General features: G+C 61.8%; 1 protein-coding gene across 9 annotated transcripts; it reads left to right on the top strand.

Annotated features, from left to right (window-relative positions):
• Positions 1-3,212: 3,212 nt before the first annotated feature.
• NES (nestin) lies at positions 3,213-12,169 on the top strand. Of its 9 annotated transcripts, none has more exons than XM_045454535.1 (6): positions 3,213-4,158; positions 5,141-5,265; positions 6,996-7,069; positions 7,309-8,557; positions 8,690-9,076; positions 9,203-12,169. In XM_045454535.1, exons 1-6 carry the CDS (start codon positions 3,379-3,381, stop codon positions 11,688-11,690), a joined length of 5,103 nt encoding a protein of 1,700 aa, XP_045310491.1. In that variant the 5' UTR covers positions 3,213-3,378; the 3' UTR covers positions 11,691-12,169. The 9 variants fall into 9 exon arrangements, with proteins under 9 accessions (XP_045310491.1, XP_045310490.1, XP_045310495.1 ...); XM_045454534.1 differs by having other exon boundaries at positions 7,309-8,905; positions 9,035-9,076; XM_045454539.1 differs by having other exon boundaries at positions 7,309-8,905; positions 9,035-9,121; positions 9,500-12,169.
• The last annotated feature ends 5,926 nt before the right edge of the window (positions 12,170-18,095 follow it).

Here is an 18,095-nt window from a genome sequence, read left to right as displayed (position 1 = left end):
CCAACCTATCAAGGTCCCTCTTAAAATACAGTATCCAGAGGGGCGAGTTTGCGAGTTCGAGCCCCGCGTCAGGCTTTCTGCTGTCACCGTGGAGCCCGCTTGGATCCTCTGTACCCCCCTCTCTCTGCACCCCACCCCACTTGCGCTCTCTCTCTCCCCAAAATAAATACATATTTAAAAATAAAATAAAATGCAGCATCTAGAACTATACTCCGGGTGTGGAGGGCAATGAGGATGTCAGCACCTCTGATGTGGACACCTCGCATCCATTAACCACTTGCCTGTGTGGACACCCGCTTTACAGTGTTGGTTCACGACAAGCTGTGGTCTGCTAAGACCCTCGGGCTGTCTTCACTGCACACTCTACTCCTTATTGTTCCTTTTTTTTTTTTTTTTTTAATTGTGTTTTATTTTATATTTGAGAGCGCATGCACTTGAGCAGGGGGAGGGGCAGAGAGTCAGAGACAGAACCCGAAGCAGGCTCCAGGCTTCAAGCTGTTAGCACAGAGCCCGACCCGGGGCTCGAGAGGGGCTCGAACTCACAGAGCTGTGAGATCATGCCCTGAGCTGAAGTCGGAGGCTTAACCAACCGAGCCACCCAGGTGCCTCTCACCCCCCCACCCCCCCATCTCCTCACCGCCCCCTCCCGCTTACTGTTCCTTTCTTATGCTGTTGAGTCAGAAATCAAAAAACAGGGGCAGCTGGGTGGCTCAGTCTGTTGGGCATCCAACTTTGGCCAGGCCATGATCTCATGGTTCGAGAGTTCGAGCCCCACGTCGGGCTCTGTGCTGACAGCTCGGAGCCTGGAACCTGCTCTGGATTCTGCGTCTCCCTCTCTCTCTGCCCCTTCCCCACTCACACTCTGTCTGTCTCTCTCTCTCAAAAAAATAAAAAAATAAAATAAATAAACATTTTAAAAATTAAAAAAAAAAAGAAATAAAAAACCAGAATTTTACATTTATCCCTATTAAATGTTACCTGGTTCGTTTTTTTTCTCTATTCTGTCAAAATCTTTCAGTTTTTGCATAATCTGTAGATTCAACAAATACAGCTTCTATGCTTTCATCCCAGTCTTTAACAAAAACGTGTGACAGTCAAGACCAAGGACAGAGCTCTGAGCGGCGGCCCATGGAGCCTTCCCCACGTTTCTGACATCTCTGGGGATGGCCCCCGAACTGTGTGTCTGCCCACTGTGGTAACATGTGGCCCACGTGTCCTGGGCCCGGGCGTAGAGCGAGTGCAGCCGAAGGCCTCACAAACATCCGGGTAATCCAACGCAACCCCAGGGGGAGGAGAGGAGGCCGCGTGGCTCTGCTTGTGCCCATTAAGCACCTGCTGGCCTCCACGAAGGGCCTTCTTTCCCCCAACTTGTCGTTGCTTCAGGGATCGGTTATCTGTTCAGATTCTGCTGAGCATTGCTGTAGCTCCGCTAGGGTGTGCTTGCCGCCACCTCCGCCTGCCTCAGGAAAATCAGCACCACACTCTTCGCCCGCATTCTAGAGCATCGCTGCTCCCCACGACCCCCAAACTCACCAAGAGTGTTCATGGGAGAGTTCGCTCCAGTGTAATGGCGTTCATGGTGATGGCCCTCCCAGACCTCCCCACACTGGGTCTTGTTTGAGCTTCAGAACAAACTTAGGGGAATGGATACATAGTAACCTCCTTTACTAACCAGGTAAACTGAGGGTCGCTTAGAGAAGTTATGTGGCTTGCCCCAGGTCCTTTAGCCAGAAAGTAACAAAAGTCAGACCCGGCGCTCTCTGCATGACACGGTGTCAAATGTCTCCCACCTGGGTGAGAGTGCCAGGGCCTGTCCACCCCACTGCCACCCACCCCATCCCTCCAGGGAGCCCCATCAAGGACCCCAGGGGATCATGAGTAGGCGGCATCTCTCCCCTCAGCCAGGATCTGAAAGGGGACAGACCGGAAGTTAGCTCTGCTGGACACAGCTCTTGGGAGCCGCCATCCCAAGCCAGACAGCGGGCTTTGTGAGGTCATGTGAGAATGCAGAAGCCTCAGCCTCGGTCTGCACTGACTCAGTTCCTCTGTTCCCCACCCCTCCGGGGCCAATTCCAAAGCGCAGTCGGCCTGGGGACAGGGGTGGGGTATTGGTGGCATGGCCTTCTGGTCACTGACCCTGTTCCTCCGCCCACCCAGAAGCCCTCTCCATTCTCTGTGCTCCCCCAGCTCTCTGGCTCCTCCAGGGCTGGGGCGGGGTGCTGACACATAGCAGGTACTCGGTTCATACTTGGTAGCCTAAGTTGGATTTCCGTGAGCAGAAGATCCCCAAGTCTCCCCTTTTGACCCTGCCTCCCCTTTACATACTGCACATCTTACTTGCCCCTCACTACCCAGCCCCAGGACCCCCCCCCCACCTCCTCCAGAAGGCCCGCCCAAGTGCTCCCACCCCAGTGAGCTCTCCGCTTCCAGAACTGCAGAACCCTCAAGGGAACGTTTTGAGGATGCAGAGACTGTCAGTAACATGTTGGAACGGGGTCTGGCACATTACAAAGGCTGAGTGAATTGGGGCTGCTTGTGAAAAAGAGCGGCCCCTTCCGGGCCTGATCTGTTCGCCACCAGGGGGCACCCTCTGCCCAAAAACCCCCTGACACGGCGGGGGGGGGGGGGAGCAGGATGGGGCGCCCCGTCCCGAGCACGGGGATTGGGGGGGGGCTCCGCCCCCCCCGAAAAGTGGGTCTGCGAACCTCAGGTCACCCGGAAGAGCGGTGGGAAGGCCGGAGGTGAGTCACGGGGCGCGCACCTTTCTCCGGACCTCTCGGTTTCCCGGGGCGTGAGCACGTGCCGTGCAGTGTCCCTCTGGCGTCTGTCTGCACTTGCTACCTGAAGGGCAGGGACACGTCCGGCAGCCCCGTGAGACTCCCACCACTGCCCCCATCGTATGGGTGAAGAAACCGAGCCTCCGAGGAGCGCAAGAAGCGGTGCCCCTCCTGAGACGCGCCCCGCCGCCGCCCCGGGCCCCGGGCCCCCCTTCCACCGGCCCCGTTCTGCGCACAGTCCGCTTTTACGGGGCTCTGACCCTTCCTCGCGGCCTCCTCCCTCGGAAGGCCACTGCGTGGCGTCTTTCCCCGCGACTCCAGCACGGCGGGGCGGGGCGCAGGGACGCGGGCCGCCCCGCTTCCCGAACTCCAGGGGTTAAGGCCCGGGTCCCGCCCCCTTTCCCGCCAGCCCGGCGGGAGTATGAATAGCCCCGTTCCCTCCGCGGACGTCCAGTCGCCGGGCTGCTCCTCGCCCCGCCCCGTCATTGTCCCCGCCGGACTCCCTTTCCGTCCCCCGTCCGTCCTCGGAGCTCTGAGAGTCGCTGGCTTCCCCCGCCGCCCCGCGTCTCTCCACCGTCGGCGGGCCAGCCTTGCGAGCAAGATGGAGGGCTGCCTGGGGGAGGAATCTTTTCAGATGTGGGAGCTCAACCGGCGCCTGGAGGCCTACGTGGCGCGGGTCAAGGCGCTGGAGGAGCAGAACGAGCTGCTCGGCGCGGAGCTCGGGGGCCTCCGGGCGCAGACCGGGGACGCCTCGTGGAGGGCCCGCGCCGACGACGAGCTGGCGGCCCTGCGGGCGCTCGTCGACCTGCGCTGGCGCGAGAAGCACGCGGCCGAGGTGGCGCGCGACAACCTGGCGGAGGAGGTGGAGGGCGTGGCGGCCCGGTGCCAGCAGCAGCGGCGGGCGCGGGAGCGGGCGGCGGCCGAGGCGGCCCGCAGCCGGCGCGAGGCCGAGGCCGAGAAGGGCGCCCGGGCGCGGCTGAGCTCGCGGGCGGCGGAGCTGGAGCGGGAGCTGGAGGCCGTGTGCGCGGCGCACGAGCAGGAGCGCGCCGCCCTGAGCGCCCGGCCCCGCGCCCCCCGCCGCCCCGCCGCGCCCCGCGGGCCCCCCGCGCCGGCCCCCGAGCTGCACGAGCTGGCGCGGCGGCTGGGCGAGGCGTGGCGCGGGGCGGTGCGCGGCTACCAGGAGCGCGTGGCGCTCATGGAGGCGTCGCTGGGCCAGGCCCGCGAGCGCCTGGGCCGCGCCGTGCAGGGCGCCCGCGAGGGCCGCCTGGAGCTGCGGCAGCTGCGGGCGGAGCGCGGCGGCCTCCGGGAGCGCCGGGCCGCGCTGGAGCACAGGTTGGAGGGCCGCTGGCAGGAGCGGCTGCGGGCCACCGAGCAGTTCCAGGTGACCGCGGGGTGCGGGCGAGCGGGGCGGGCCCCGGGGGGCCGGCGGGGGGCCGGGGGGGAGGGGTGGCCCGGGGACGGCAGCGGGGAGCGGGGGCGGAGGTGCTGCCGATGCGGGGGCCGCTACTCAGGGAGGCCGACCTGGTGCCGGAGGCCCTTGACTTTCTCAACTTTGTCTAGAGGAGGGCGGGAACGGCGGGGGTTTGGGGCCCTGTCACAGCGCCCGCCCCCCCCCCCCCCCGGGAGGGCAGCGGGGCGCAGGAAGCTCGCGGTGGCCTCCTCCTCACTGTCCGGACGGTCCCGGGCCTCTCCCTCGGAAGATGCGCACGACACCGCTACCCGCCCCCGCCCCCGCAGCGCGGAGTCGGCGGGTCTGGCCACTGCCCTCCTCCCTCCGACACGGGGGGCGGGTGGGTCAGGGGCCCTGGGTGTGCGGCCACCAGCCCTTCTCCCGTGTCTAGGCTTCTCAGCTCCCCTCGCACATTCCAGAGGCCTGGGACAGCTGCTCCCCCTCGCACGGTGCGATGGGACCAGCAGCTGAGAAAACAGCCTCCTGCCTGGGCCAGACAGAGGCCCCCCCCTCCCCCGCCCCGTCTCTCTGAGAAGAAAGATTCCAGAACTTGTGGGAAGCGGAGGGAGGGGGGGGGGGCTGGTGTGAGGACCAGGAGACCGTGATTGGGACCGGCGGTTGGCCTCCAGCCCTGCGGGGCCCCAAGCCTCTTGATGAATGGTTTTTCCTTCTGCTTCCGCTTCCACTCCCCCCCTCCCCTCTGTAACCCATCTCCTCTCCTCCTTCCCCTCCCCTTTACAGCGGGAGAGGGGCAAGAGGGGCCACCGTCCTCCTCTTGGGAGGGATTCGGGCGGCCCGGGTGGAATCCGCTCTCCAGAGAAGTCAGGCAGGGGGCCGGGGGCCCGGCCGCCCAGGGGGCTGCAGGTTGGACGGCAACCGCCCCTTCACTGGCTGCCTCCGGCTTGTCGTGCAGCTGGCTGTGGAGGCCCTGGAGCAGGAGAAGGAGAGCCTGCAGAGCCAGATTGCCCAGGTCCTCGAAGGTCGGCAGCAGCTGGCACACCTCAAGATGTCCCTCAGCCTGGAGGTGGCCACATACAGGTATGGGTGGACCCGCCCACCCAGGCGGGCACACACACACACACACACACACCCGCGCCTGAGGCAGAGACACCCCCCCACCAAGGGGCTCAGGGCCATGGGTGCTGGTAACTGCGCTACCACTAGATTCTGTGATTCTAGACTGATCCCTGCCATACCAGGCTGTGTCCCCCCTGAGCCTACCTGCTCCCCCGTGGTCCAGACCATAGAAGCATCCAGTGCCAGGAAACCCGTCAAGGAGAGATGATGTTGCCGAGGGGGACGGCCTCAGGAGAGACAGCTGGACATGTGTGGGGCATCTCCATCCAGACCCTCCCCCAAGGGGGTGAAAAGCCCAGTCTCTGTGTGTGTGCTCATGCGGAGGGGGTGATGTCCCCGGGCAGCCCCAGAAAGGAGGAATTGCAGGTGTGGGGGGCGGGGTGGCGCTGACTCGCCACCTGACCTGGGCCTCTGTCTCCCTGTCTGGAGACGGGACATGGGCCGGGTGACATCCCAGGCCCCTTCCACACCGACTCCCCCTCAAGCCCCAGGGCCCTGGCCCTGCCTAGCCCTTCTGCTGATCACATTTCCTGTTGGCTCCAGAAAGGCTGAGACCGAGGAAGGGCTGGTCCTGGCTCTGTGGCCTTGGGCAAAGCCACAGTCTCTTCTGGGAAACTGGTCTGCTGGGCCGAGGACCCAGTGATGAGCCCGAGGAAGGGGCTTTGCCACGGGGGGGGGGGGGGGGGGGCAGGGCTAGACACACTATGAGGACAATGCCCCCAGAATTCACAGGCCAACAAAATCAGGGGGCCTGGGACAGGTTCGGGAGGGCAGGGGAGGCAGGGCCCAGAGAGGGAAGGCCAGTGAGGGTCTTGGGACGGGGAAGAGAGTGTTGTATGGCCACGGAGCCCAGAGCCCAGAGAGCAGGACAGAGGTGTGACCATGGCAGTCACTCATCAGACTCAGAGCCCTTGAAGAAGAGTAGAGAGAGAGTAGATGTTCAACATAGCTTCCCCCTCCCCATCAGCCCCCTCCTCCTCATTCCCCGTGGGGCACTGAGGCAGGGTCATGGACACAAAGACCTCCGTTGCCCTGAAAGGCTTGGGATCCAGAGTGCTTAGAGATCCCAGGATGAGGCCCTTGACCCCCAATCAAACCACTGAGGGGAAGGTCTGGGCGGGCTTAGCCACTGGTTTTTGAAACATGAAAAGGATTTAGAGAGAAGGCGCAGAATTCATTTGCTTTTGTCTGCGAGCAGCTTTGGGGGCCCTGGGGGAGAAGGAGGGAGCCTATATCCCATGGGAACGGCCTGAGAATTCCCATTTCCCCCAGGAAGCCCCCTACTCAGACCCTGCAGAAGGCACTGCGGACAAAGGCAGCAATTAGCATGAGAATCGGCCCCACAGGGAGGATGAGATCACTGGCCTGGGAGTGTGTGTGTGTGTGTGTGTGTGTGTGTGTGTGTACATACTGTGGGAATCTGCTTGTGTCTGTGAGTCTAGCCCTGTGTCCCAAATAAGCGTGTGGTGCCGTGTGAACCAAGTGTGTGATATCTGCGGGTCTGTGTCCGTGTGCTTTCACGTGTACAGCCAAGTATAGCCCCGCGTGTGGCTTTTGTGTGACAGCGGTGACAATGGAGAGGAAGCCTGCGGGGCCAGGGACCGCAAGCTTAGCCGAGTTCTCCGGGGCTGGCTTGCCTGCAGGCCTTTGGGCAGAGGAGGACTGACTGACTTTTCCTCCCTCATCCCCAGGACCCTCCTAGAGGCTGAGAACTCCCGGCTGCAGACCCCCGGCAGTGGTTCCAAGGCTTCCCTCAGCTTCCAGGGTAAGAGGAGGCGGGCCAGATTCCCCCAGACTCTCTCCTTCTTTGCTCTTTATACCCCGGAGCCAGTCCTCTCCTGGGAGGCAGGTCTAGGTCTTGACTCCTTGGCCTCACCAGCCGGGTGTGTACTCTCAGCTCCACTAGCCAGTGGAAGGTGGGGGCAGGGCTCACGGCACTCTTGCTGGAAGTGGGGGCCCCTGCCAGTCCCTACTGACCCTGTTTCTTGCCCTCTGCCTTTCCAGACCCTAAGCTGGAGCTGCATTTCTCTGGGACGCCAGAGGGCCGGCATCTGGGACCTTTGCTCTCTGCCCTGAGCCCTACTCCCCTCTCCTTGCCCTTGCCTGACACCCTGGAGACACCTGTGCCAGGCTTTCTGAAGAGCCAAGAATTCCTCCCGGCCCGTACCCCAACCTTGGCCAGCACCCCCATCCCGCCCACACTTCTGGCTCCCTGCGCTGTTACAGATGCAGAGATCAAAACCCAGGATGCCCCCCTCTCCCTGCTCCAGCCGCAGCTTGGGAGGCAGTGGGCTCCAGAGGCCATATGGGCTAAAGCCAAGGACGCCATCCCTACCAGCGTCCTGCCAGGACCAGAGGAACCCGGGGGTGAGCAACAAGAGGCCAGTACAGGCCAGTCCCCTGAGGATCATACCTCCTCAGCCCCACCCCTCAACCCTGACCGCCCTAGTTTAGAGGCCACAGGTGGAGAACCCAATGGGTCTGGAATGTCCAGCAGATTCCAGGAGGAAGGTGAAGGGCAAATTGGGGGGCTGGCAGAGAAAGAAACAGCCATAGAGGTCAAAATGGTGAACGGTCTGCAGCAGGAAACATGGCAAGAAGATGGGGGTCTGAACATGAAGAAAGTCCAGGACTCCCAGGGTCCTTTGGAAAAAGAAACTCTGAAGTCTCTGGAAGAGGAAATTCAAGAGCCACTGATGTCTCTGGAAGAACAGACCCACGAGACACTGAGATCTCTAGAGAAAGAGAATCCAGAATCTCTGCAGTCTTCAGAAGAAGAGAGTTTAGACACATCAAAAGGTCTAGAAAAGGAGAATCAAGAGCTCTTGATGTCTTTAGAAGAAAAGAACGCAGATGTAGTGAGACCTCAAGAAAAAGAGACTCTAGAACCACTTAAGCCTGTAGGAAATGAGGACTCACAGACATTGCAATCTCTAGAAAAGGAGAATCAAGAACTAATGAGGTCTCTTGAAGGTACTCTAGAGACGTTTTTCCATCCAGAGAAGGAAAGTCAAGAATTAGTGAGGTCTCGAGAAGAGAACTTTGAGTCAATGAGAGATCTAGAAAAGGAGAACCAAGAGCCACTGAGAACTCTAGAAGATGGGAATCGAGAGAACTTGAGACTACAAGAAAGAGAGAACCAGGAGTTTCTGAACTCTCCAGAAGATGAGAAGCACAAGATCTTGAGAACTCTAGAAAAAGAGAACCAGGAACTACTGAGGTCTCTGGAAGAAGAGGACCAGGAGACAATGAAGCCTCTGGAAAAAGAGAACCAAGAGCCAGTGAAGCCTCTAGAAGATGAGAACCAGGAGACAATGAGACCACTAGAAACAGAGAACCAGAGGTCCTTGAGATCTTTAGAAGAAGAGGACCAGGAAACAATGAGGCCTCTAGAAAAAGAGAACCAAGAGCCAGTGAAGTCTCTAGAAGATGAGAACCAGGAGACAATGAGACCACTAGAAACAGAGAACCAGAGGTCCTTGAGATCTTTAGAAGAAGAGGGCCAGGAAACAATGAAGCCTCTAGAAAAAGAGAACCAAGAGCCAGTGTGGTCTCTAGAAGACCAGGCAACATTGAGACTTCTAGAAAAAGAGAACCAGAAGCCAGTGGGATCTCTAGATAAGAACCAGGAGACACTGAGACCTCTAGAAATAGAGGACCAGGAGCCAGTGGGGTCTCTAGAAGATGAGAACCAGGAGACATTGAGACCACTAGAAAAAGAGAACCAGAGGTCCTTGAGATCTTTAGAAGAAGAGGACCAGGAAACAATGAAGCCTCTAGAAAAAGAGAACCAAGAACCAGTGAAGTCTCTAGAAGATGAGAACCAGGAGACATTGAGACCTCTAGAAAAAGAGAACCAGAGGTCTCTAGAAGAAGACGACGACCAGGAGACAACGAGGCCTCTAGAAAAAGAGAGCCAGGAGCCAGTGGAGTCTTTAGAAGAAGACCAGGCAACACCGAGACTTCTAGAAAAGGTGAAACTAGAGCCACTAAAGTCTCTTGGAAAAGACCAGGAGATATTTCGACCTCTTGAAAAAGAGAATCAACAGTTATTAAGATTCCTAGAAGAAGAGAGTGCAGAGGTGATGAGATCTCCGGAAACAGAGCATTTAGAATCACTGCAGTCAGCAAGAGAAGACTTGGGAATATTGCAGTCTCTAGGCACTCAAGAGCCCCTGTGGTCTCCAGGAGAAGTGAATCAGGAGACATTGAGGCTCCTAGAACAGGAGAACCAGGAGTCCGGGAGATCTCCAGGAGAGTGGGGCCTAGAAAATTCGAGACCTCCAGAAGGGAGAGGTCAGGAAAGTCAAAGGTGCCTGATGGAGGAAGAGACCCCGGGGCAGATGAGGAATCAGGAGTCCCCGGGGTCTTTGAAAGAGGAAAGGCAGGAGTCCCCGCTGTCTGCCCGACACCAGGGGAGGGAAGAGAGAGTGGCGGACCAGGAACTGGGTCAGGAAACGCCCCCCGGCGGGGCCGCAGGGGGCAAGGAAGCCGAGGCAGAGCTGGACGTGAGGGAGTGGGGTGGCCTCCCCGGCAAGTCCGCGGGGCACGGAGAGCTGCAGCTGGCGGCCGCAAGGGAGGTCTGGAGCGCAGGGGAGGGGCGCCCAGGGGGCCCTGAGCCCGAGGAGCAGAGGGTCCCGGTTGAGGGAGCCGGGGGGGAGGGAGACCCCGAGGGCTTCCAGGACCCTGAAGGGCAGCCAGAGCAAGCGGGGGGCCCGGGCCTCCGAGCTCCCCAGGGAATGTCGGAGGGGAGAGACCTGGTGTTGGAAGGTGGAGAGGAGGCCCCAAGGGGTGGCCAGGTCTCAGAGGTCGCCTCAACGGCTGTGGGTGAGGCTGCTTTGGGCAGCCAGCAGGGACCAGAGCGCGAGGTGGTGGTGCCACCCGTGGGTGAGGAAGGTTTGGAGGCAGAGAGGAGGCAGGGCTTGGAAGAACCCCAGAAGGACCCAGAGGAGGCAGCTGCTCTGAAACCAGAGCTTTCCAGCCCGGCTGGGAGGAGCACAGACCCCCCGGAGCCTCCCAGGGGCTGGGAGGAGTCGGAGCCCGAGGCCCCCTGGGGGGCAGAGGGGGCGTTCCCTGCCGAGACCCTGGGCCGCGCTCTCAGCGGAAGTAGTGCCCCTCAGCCCGGGCCCCAGGGGCCCGAGGACGCAGGGGAAGAGGCAGTGTTCGAGCCAGCGTCGCCGCCCAAGCCGTCGGAGCCCCGGTCGCCCACCCCAATCCCTGGAGATGCCCCTGGGCCCCAGCCCCTGGCCGCGGGGAGCCAGGAGGCTGGCTGGGGGCTGGAGGGCCGAGCGGAGGCTCTGGGAGGGGTGGAGGGGGAGCCAGAGGAGCTGGGTTCTGAGGGGAGCCCCGAGGATCTCCAGGAGGAGGGGGAGGAGAACCGAGAGGACAGCGAGGCTGATGAGCTTGGGGAGACTCTTCCTGACTCCACTCCCCTGGGCCTCTATCTCAGGTCCCCCGCCTCCCCCAAGTGGGACCTGCTTGGGGAGCAGAGGCCCCCCCCTCAAGGGGAGACCAGAAAGGAAGGCTGGGATCCTTCTGTGCTGGCCTCTGAAGAGTGTGGGGCCCAGCCAGGGGAAGAGGAGGAGGGGGAGGAGGGGAGGAGGGAGGAGGAATGCGGTCAGGACTCTGACTTGTCGGAGGAATTTGAGGATCTGGAGGCTGAGGGTTCTCTCCTTCCTGGGGTCCCCGGGGAGGCTGTGGAGCCTCCAGGCCAGAGGCCTCAGATGCTGCTGGAGCCTGCAGCCTGGGAAGGGGATGGGGAGTCTGATGGGTTTGCAGATGAGGAAGAGAGTGGGGAGGAGGGCGAGGAAGACAAAGAGGAAGAAGAGGGGAGGGAGCCAGGGGCTGGCCTGTGGGGCCCAGGGCCCTCCGTCAGCACCCTCCGCGCTCTGAGTGGCCCTCAGAGAGGGACCCTCCCGGGCTCTGAGACCGTGGATGTCAGCGTTCCCTGGGACGACAGCTCGCGAGGCATAGCAGCCGATGCCGGTGAGGAGTCCCAGGACAGCACCGAGCCCGAGCCCTCGGGCTCAGAGGAAGAGTCTGACCCTGCTCCCTTGGAGAGGGAGGACCCAGTCCCTGGCCCTCTGGAGAGCCACTGTGGGATGGGAGACGCGGGCCTGGGGGTAGGGGGCAGCCTTGGGGTCAATGGCCGGGTCCCCAGCTTGAAGGAGGAGTTAGAGCATGTGAATGGGGGTGTGGTAAATGGGCTGGAGCAGTCAGAGGGAGGAGGGCAGGGAGAGCCAGGGGGCCCCTTGGAGGACGAGGAGGAGGGGGGTGCCCTGAAGACTCCTTGGGCAGGACCTTCTCTTCACCTGGGCCCAGGCCAGTTCCTGAAGTTCGGTCAGAGGGAAGGAGACGTGGAGTCTTGGTCCTCGGGCGAGGACTAGAGCGAGACCCCTCTCCCCTCACTGAGGACTTGGTGGGGTGGGGGTGGGGGCCCCGAGCCGCCTCCCTGCTCAGAGGCAGCACCCTTAAGTTATGATCTCTTGACCTGTGTTTTCTGTCCCGGAGGCCTGACTTGCCAGGGCGAAACAAGGGGTGGCACAGGGAGACGCTCCAAGAACAGAGGCCCCCAGACCCTGCGAAGGGGCCACCCCGCCGGCACTGTCCCTCCAGGCTTAAGCCAGCTGAACCGCTGTAGGACTAGGCCCTTTCCTGACGCCCCCTTTCTCCCCCTCCTGCCAGTGGGGGAGGGCTCCTCCCAGCAGAGGGGGCTGTGGCAACCTTCACCGTGATGTCCCCCTCATCGCACCTTCTTGGGGTGTCTGGCCACCCGTGAGGGTGTGTTCCCATGTCCTGACCCCCTGTGTTCCTGCCCCCTCGTGTCTGGCTCATCCCTGCCTGAATAAAGTCACGCTTCCACCTACCAAGTCTGGACGCCTCCTTCCCTGATTTGGGGGTCCGCAGGGCGGGCAGAGGAGGCCCGAGTGACTGGGGGAGGAAGCAGGGAGTGCTAGTGCTGGGGCCCGGCCACCCTCTGAGGACAGGAGGAGCTGGACGACCTCGTGGGACCAGGGGACGGCCGGGCAGCAGTCCGGGTGACCCCAGGGCTGGCAGAAGCCAGGCCCATCATCATCCTTACCCACAGCGCTGATGACAGGGGATTAGACCCAGGGCCGCCCCACCTTGTGCACCCCCCACCCCCACCCCGGCCCCTCGGTGCCGCCAGTATAATGAGCCCCTTGCGTCCAAACCCAAACAGTTGTCTGGCCTGTGATGTCTCCTCCGAGTGGCCGGGTCAGAGCAGGATGGGGGAACAGGAGGCCCGCTCTGCCTCAGTCTGGCTGCGTGGCCTCTGGCCAGTGTTTGACCTCTCTGAGCCTCAGATTCAGCCACACGGTGAGGGGCGCTGGGCTGGGGGGCAGGAGGAGGCTGGGGGGAGCGGGAGCCGCGGTTTAGATCTTCCCCGGGACTTGCCCCTTGAAGAGCGATGCTGATGTGAGGGAGGGGTAGGCCAGCAGGTGCGAAGGACCCAGGGGGCTATGCTGTCAGCTGGGGTTTGGCCTGGGGTCCCCCCCACCCCCAGCCATAGCTTCTCCCTGCCCCCATCTCTCTTCCCAGGAGTCCTCTGGGTCCCTGTGTGGGGCAGAGGGAGACGAGGGGTTCCTGGATGAGATGGGGCCCTGGAGCCTGGATGCCCAGATAGAGAGCAGGCCCGGCCCAGGCCGTCCCTCTAAGTGTCCCCGGTGGGGGCGGGGGTGGGGCTGCCCAACAAGGGTTCCACATTTGGAGGCAAGCCCAGGTCCCAGAGCGGGGTCTTCCCCTCCCCAGGTCCAAGGCCACGGTCAGGGGGACAATGAGAGGGGAAGTCCCAGCCCCGCTGGCCCCCACTCAGGACCTCTGGCCAAGGAGGGGTGGACAGGAGGCGCCCTGATAGAATCGTACTGTCTGCTTCTCTGCACACGCCTTTCTCCTTCTCCGCTTGGGAGTCTCTGTCTCGGGGCCCCAGGCCCCCATGTCACACACACCCCTGCCCGTGGGTTCAGGATCTTGGGTGTCCCCACCCTTCTGGCCAAGCCCCCTCTCTCCTTCCTGTACCCACTGCTGACAAGGCCTTGTCTGACCCTGCCGGGCCTCCAGGCCAGTAAGGCCGACTCCCTGCCCCTCCGAAGGGGACAGAGGAGCCCTGTGCTTGATTTCCCCAGGCCCTCGGGCACCACCGCCTGGGCGAGGGGCCAAGGACAGAGGCCACGCCAAACAGTCCTTCCCTGTCCCCGGTGCCCATCCTGCCCGCTGACGCTGGGATCCCTGGTCCCCAACAGAGCTACCCACACGGTCCTAAATGGGGGTGGGAGTGGGGAAGGATGCGAGTTAGAAGTGAGGACCTTCCTAAAGGGGGTATGGGGGTACGTAGCGGGAGGCGTGTTCTCTTTGGAAATGGCACTTGTATCTATGCAGCAGACAAACGAGGGTTAGACAGTAGGAGGGACACTCCTGGTGGGGATAACAGCTGTGAGTGTCACTTCTCGATAAATATTTGCTGAGCGTCTACGTGCTGTGCCCCACGCAGATCCTGGGAACCCAGGGTTCCTCGCTCCCTTCTAACTGAACGAGGGCTTCTGAGTGGAAGTCATATTTGAAAACACGATTAGGAGGCTGTGGGAGCACAGAGCAGGGGACCTCACCTGATCTGGGCTGAGGGAGTATGGGGACAGGTGGAGGGGGAAGCCTGCCCCAAGAACCTGAAGCTGGCCAGCGGGGGGAGGACGTGGAGGAGGAGGAGGAGGAGGAGGATGGAAAGGATCTTAGAGGGAACAGCATGTGCAAAATCCTGGGGCAAGATGACAGAGTCTGGGCACGAGGAGCAGAAGGAAGGTGTGTGTGGCTGGAGGTGGAGAATGAGGGGGAAGAAGGCTCACAGTGAGACTAAAGAGTCTGAGTCACTGGGCCCAGGCCTCACCAGGCGGCCAGGAAGCACACGCCTCTTCCTGGGGGAACGAGGAGACTCTGAAGGGCTTGGGGTCATCAGGTTGGGCATGACCAGGTTTGCATTTTCAAATGCTGCTGATGGGTGGATAGGAGGGTGCAGGAGTGCTCCGGGGAGACTGCTGCAGTGGTCTGGGAGGGGCACCGGTGGCGGTGGGCACGACGAGGGTGTACAAAGGGAAGCAGGTGACCTGATGTGGGGGATGGGGGCTGATGTGGCCACAGAGGCTCCCAGGGTTTTGGCTTGGGCAGCAGGAGAGGGCCGTCCCATCTTCTGAGCTGGAGCATCCGGCAGGAAGTTGCGACCTCCAGCAGAGAGGGCCAGGGTGGAGACAAGAGCTAGAGGGTGGGTGGCCTAGAGGTCACCTGGAGAGAGCCCGGGACGGAGTCCCCAGGTACCTCCCCGCAGAGAGGACATACTTGTGCAGGGCCTGCAGGAGAGGCCAGGCAGTAGGAGGACCCCGTCATCTCAGCTCCAGGAAAGCACCACTTTGGCCAACACAGTGCCTCTGGGGGCCCTTGAGATGGAGGGATGGATGGATGGACGGATGGACGGACAGATGGATGGATGAAGGAAGGAACAGACTAAGGGCTGTGATGGAGTCAGGCCTCGGAAGCACTTCGGAGGGTGGAGTCCCCAGAGAAGGGAATGATCAGGCAGCACCCCCCCCCCTCCCCGCCACCTCCCCTCCCAACACTAGGACAAGTGGGAGGTTATTCTGGGGCCTCCACTGGGTAAATATAGCCTCTGAACTGGGTGGGGGTGGGGTGGGGGGCCGGAGGTGGCTTCCTCGGTTTGTTTGGGGCACTTCCTTATAAGGCTGTGCCGGCTGAGGCGCCAGAGGGTGAGGTCAGGGGCTGAGCTCTCCATTCAGCCAGGCTGATGCTGTCCCTGTCGCTGCCACGGGCCCCGCTGCCCGCCACCCGCCGGGGTCTCAGAGGAAATCAAAGGTCTGGGCTCTGGGCTCCGGCCCAGGGAGCTCAGAAGGGGCCTCTCAGAGGGCCCCGCGGCCTTCCTGCCTGCTGTGCGAGCCCAGTGCAGGGGTGCGGAGGGTGGCCGTCCAGGGTCCTCTGAGAAGGCGGTCCTGGGTTTCCCCTCAGCCACTTGCTGTGGCTCCCAGAGTCTCACCCGTATTCCTCCCGCTGCAGGCTGCCCCTCTTCCTCAGGCCTCTTACAATCACTCCGATTCACTCACTGCTTCCAAAGGCCCTGGCCCTGAAGCCCCCCTCAGTCCCCCTCTCAGCCCCTCTTGGGGGACCAGCTGCTGCCACTTGACCCTGTGGTGTCTCAGCTGCCGTCTGCTCTGCTGTCCTTGGCAGCCAGGGAAGGAGGAATGTGGTTTAATTTCAGCTGGAATGTGCCCTCTGGGCTGCCCGCCGGCGGGGGAGGGGACGGGGACCGGGCCCACCCAAGCCCAAGAAACCCAAGAGGATACTGGACTGGGGGACAGGCTCCTGGGTCCCCACTGGGCCCACCCCCACCCTGCAAGGGAGGCTCCGGGTCCAGGATGCATCCTACAGCAGGCTGAGTGTTTTTCGAAGCTGGGGCAGGAGATGCTCTTTGTGAACGTGGCTCTTTGTGAACGTGGCTCTTTGTGAACGTGGCGAGTGCTGACACACAGGACCCAGGTGCCACCCCTGAGTCCGCAGGTGTTCAGGTGTTCGGGAAAGACAAAGAGGGAGCCTCAGGGGGCTGATGCTCCTGGCTCAGGGACGGAAGAGGGACCGAAGTGAGGGCCTGAGGCCAGGGCCCACGGAGTCTGCAGTGGGAAGCAGGGGGAAACACAGAACTGTTTCCTCTGCACGGGGGGCCCTTTCCCTCCCCTCCCCAACCTAGCACCCCACACCCCGATCAGACTCGTGTCTTCTCCCACATTCCAGGAGCAGCCTATCTTGGCTCCTGCTCCCCCACGCCTTCCCCAGGCCCCATTATTCCAGGGTCCCCTCCGGTAACCTAACAACAGGGATAGAGCCCAGACCCCAGGGATCCGGGTCCTGGAACCCTCTTGTCCCCTGCAGTCTTCTCTCCCAGTGTCACAAGCTCCCCTCCTCCAGCCCCATTCACCCTGCCCACCCCCATGACTCAGCTGTGGCTCCAGAAATAAACGGAGGCAGATGCCAGGGGGCCACCGTCGAGGAACCACCTCCCAGCAGCTGTGGGCTCAGCTGCTGACAAGCCAGTGCCCCAGGGTCCGGGGAAAGGTGGCCGGAGGGCTTCGGGTCGGGGAGGTGCCCCACCAGCTCTGGCCCTCGGTCAGCCTCCCTCACCACTCACAAGCCCACCCTTCCCCCTGCTCTCCCTTCTTCTGTCCTATCCGCTACCTGCCCTTCCCCCTTCTCCCCGGCCCCTCCACAACTCCTGAATCCCTTGGTTTCTCCTGGGATCCTCCCTTTTCTAGTCACCCCACACGTCACAGAGAACGTCAGCTCACCTTGATGGGGAAACTGAGGCACGGAGAAATGTCCCCTGCCAATGCTACTAAGAGTCCCTGGATGCCTCTTGGGGGCCATAAACACGGGACAAGGGGCTGTGGGATGCTCCCCTTAAATGTCCCAGTCCCAAGGGGTCAGCAGCCCTCCCTCAGCCAACAAGCTATCCAAAGACGAAGGAAAGAAAACATCAGGAAATAAACACAGAGGTCGCAAGATCCACCCACTCAGACCATGAAATAGAGTCCAGAGTCCTTCGGTGGGCGAGTTGCCTCACATTCTTCCTCCTTCTCCCTCTTTCTCGGTTTTCCTCCCTTTCCAGCTCCTTCCTCCTGCTCTGCCCCGAATCTTTTGGTTCTTCCTTCCTGGGAGGAAGCGGGCTGCTTTGCAGCAGGTGGGGCAGGAAGCTGCTAGATCTCAGGAAGGAGTAATGAAGGGACCTGGGTCCTCACTTCAGGCGGGGATCTGACCGCAGCCCCCAGGGGGCGCCTCCCACCCCCAGGGGTCTGACAGGCTGAGCATTTTTGGAAGTCTTTGCACGGCCGGACAATGGGGCCCTTTCTCTCCCTGTGCAGGAGACAGGCCTACAGACAGGGCCTTGGGGCTGGGACAAAGGCCCCAGTGAGGTCAGGGCACTGTGTGGGAGTTGGGGGTGGGGAGGTGGGGACCGGGGGAGGAATGGGGAGGTGGGGTGAGGGTCAGAGCAGTCTGGGGGGTTGCTGGGGACCACGGTCATTGGAGGGCCTCGGGAAGGGCCATCTCAGCGGCCTTCAGGCCCCTCTGCGACCGATGGCCAAGCACCTAAGGCTGGACCTCCCTTCTCTACTCGTATCCGTACGCTCTGACCTCATCCCAAGAGAACAGGAGACCCTGAGGCGGACCCCACATTAGACATGCGGGAAAGAGGCCGAGTTGAGCCACACATCCAGGGGTTTGACAGGGTGGGCACATGGTCTGTGCTGTGCCCTGGAAGGTGTCCCCTGCTCCGGGCTCTTCCCAGATGAGGTGCCAAACCCCCCTCCCCAGCCATCTCGCTCTCTCTCTCACACGCACACACACACGGGGCAGCACTGGATTCTATTCAGGGTGCTGAGTCATCCCTGGACCGGCTCCCCCTTCTCCAGGAAGCCCAACAAAGCAGGACAAGGCTTCCGTTTCCGGCCGCCTTGCCGAAGCAGCCAGCAGGTGTCCGGGAGGGGGAAAGGATTCGAGTTCCAGCTCTGTGTCAACCTCTGGAACTGCCCTCCTGCACAGGTCGGACGGCGGCCCCCAGCCTGTCGCCGTGGGGGAGATCCAGTGAGGAAGTGTTAGCCGCAGGGCTGGGAAACCCAAGCCCCCTCTGGCTCGCCCCCAGGAACCCTCTGGGAAAGCCAGCTGGCCATCCCAACGCCGTCACCGTGAGGATGTTTCCCAGAGAGCCTCCCTTAGGAGCCCAA

The sequence above is a fragment of the Leopardus geoffroyi genome, chromosome C3, assembly GCF_018350155.1.
Source record: "Leopardus geoffroyi isolate Oge1 chromosome C3, O.geoffroyi_Oge1_pat1.0, whole genome shotgun sequence".
NCBI classification, from domain to species: Eukaryota; Metazoa; Chordata; class Mammalia; order Carnivora; family Felidae; genus Leopardus; species Leopardus geoffroyi.
This window is presented reverse-complemented; position numbering and strand designations above follow the sequence as displayed.

Coding starts and splice junctions, on each gene's coding strand:
- NES (XM_045454530.1), top strand. CDS start 3,379: ATGGAGGGCTGCCTGGGGGAGGAATCTTTTCAGATGTGGGAGCTCAAC. Junction 4,159..5,140: donor GGGCCACCGAGCAGTTCCAG/GTGACCGCGGGG, acceptor CTTGTCGTGCAG/CTGGCTGTGGAGGCCCTGGA. Junction 7,070..7,308: donor GGCTTCCCTCAGCTTCCAGG/GTAAGAGGAGGC, acceptor CTGCCTTTCCAG/ACCCTAAGCTGGAGCTGCAT.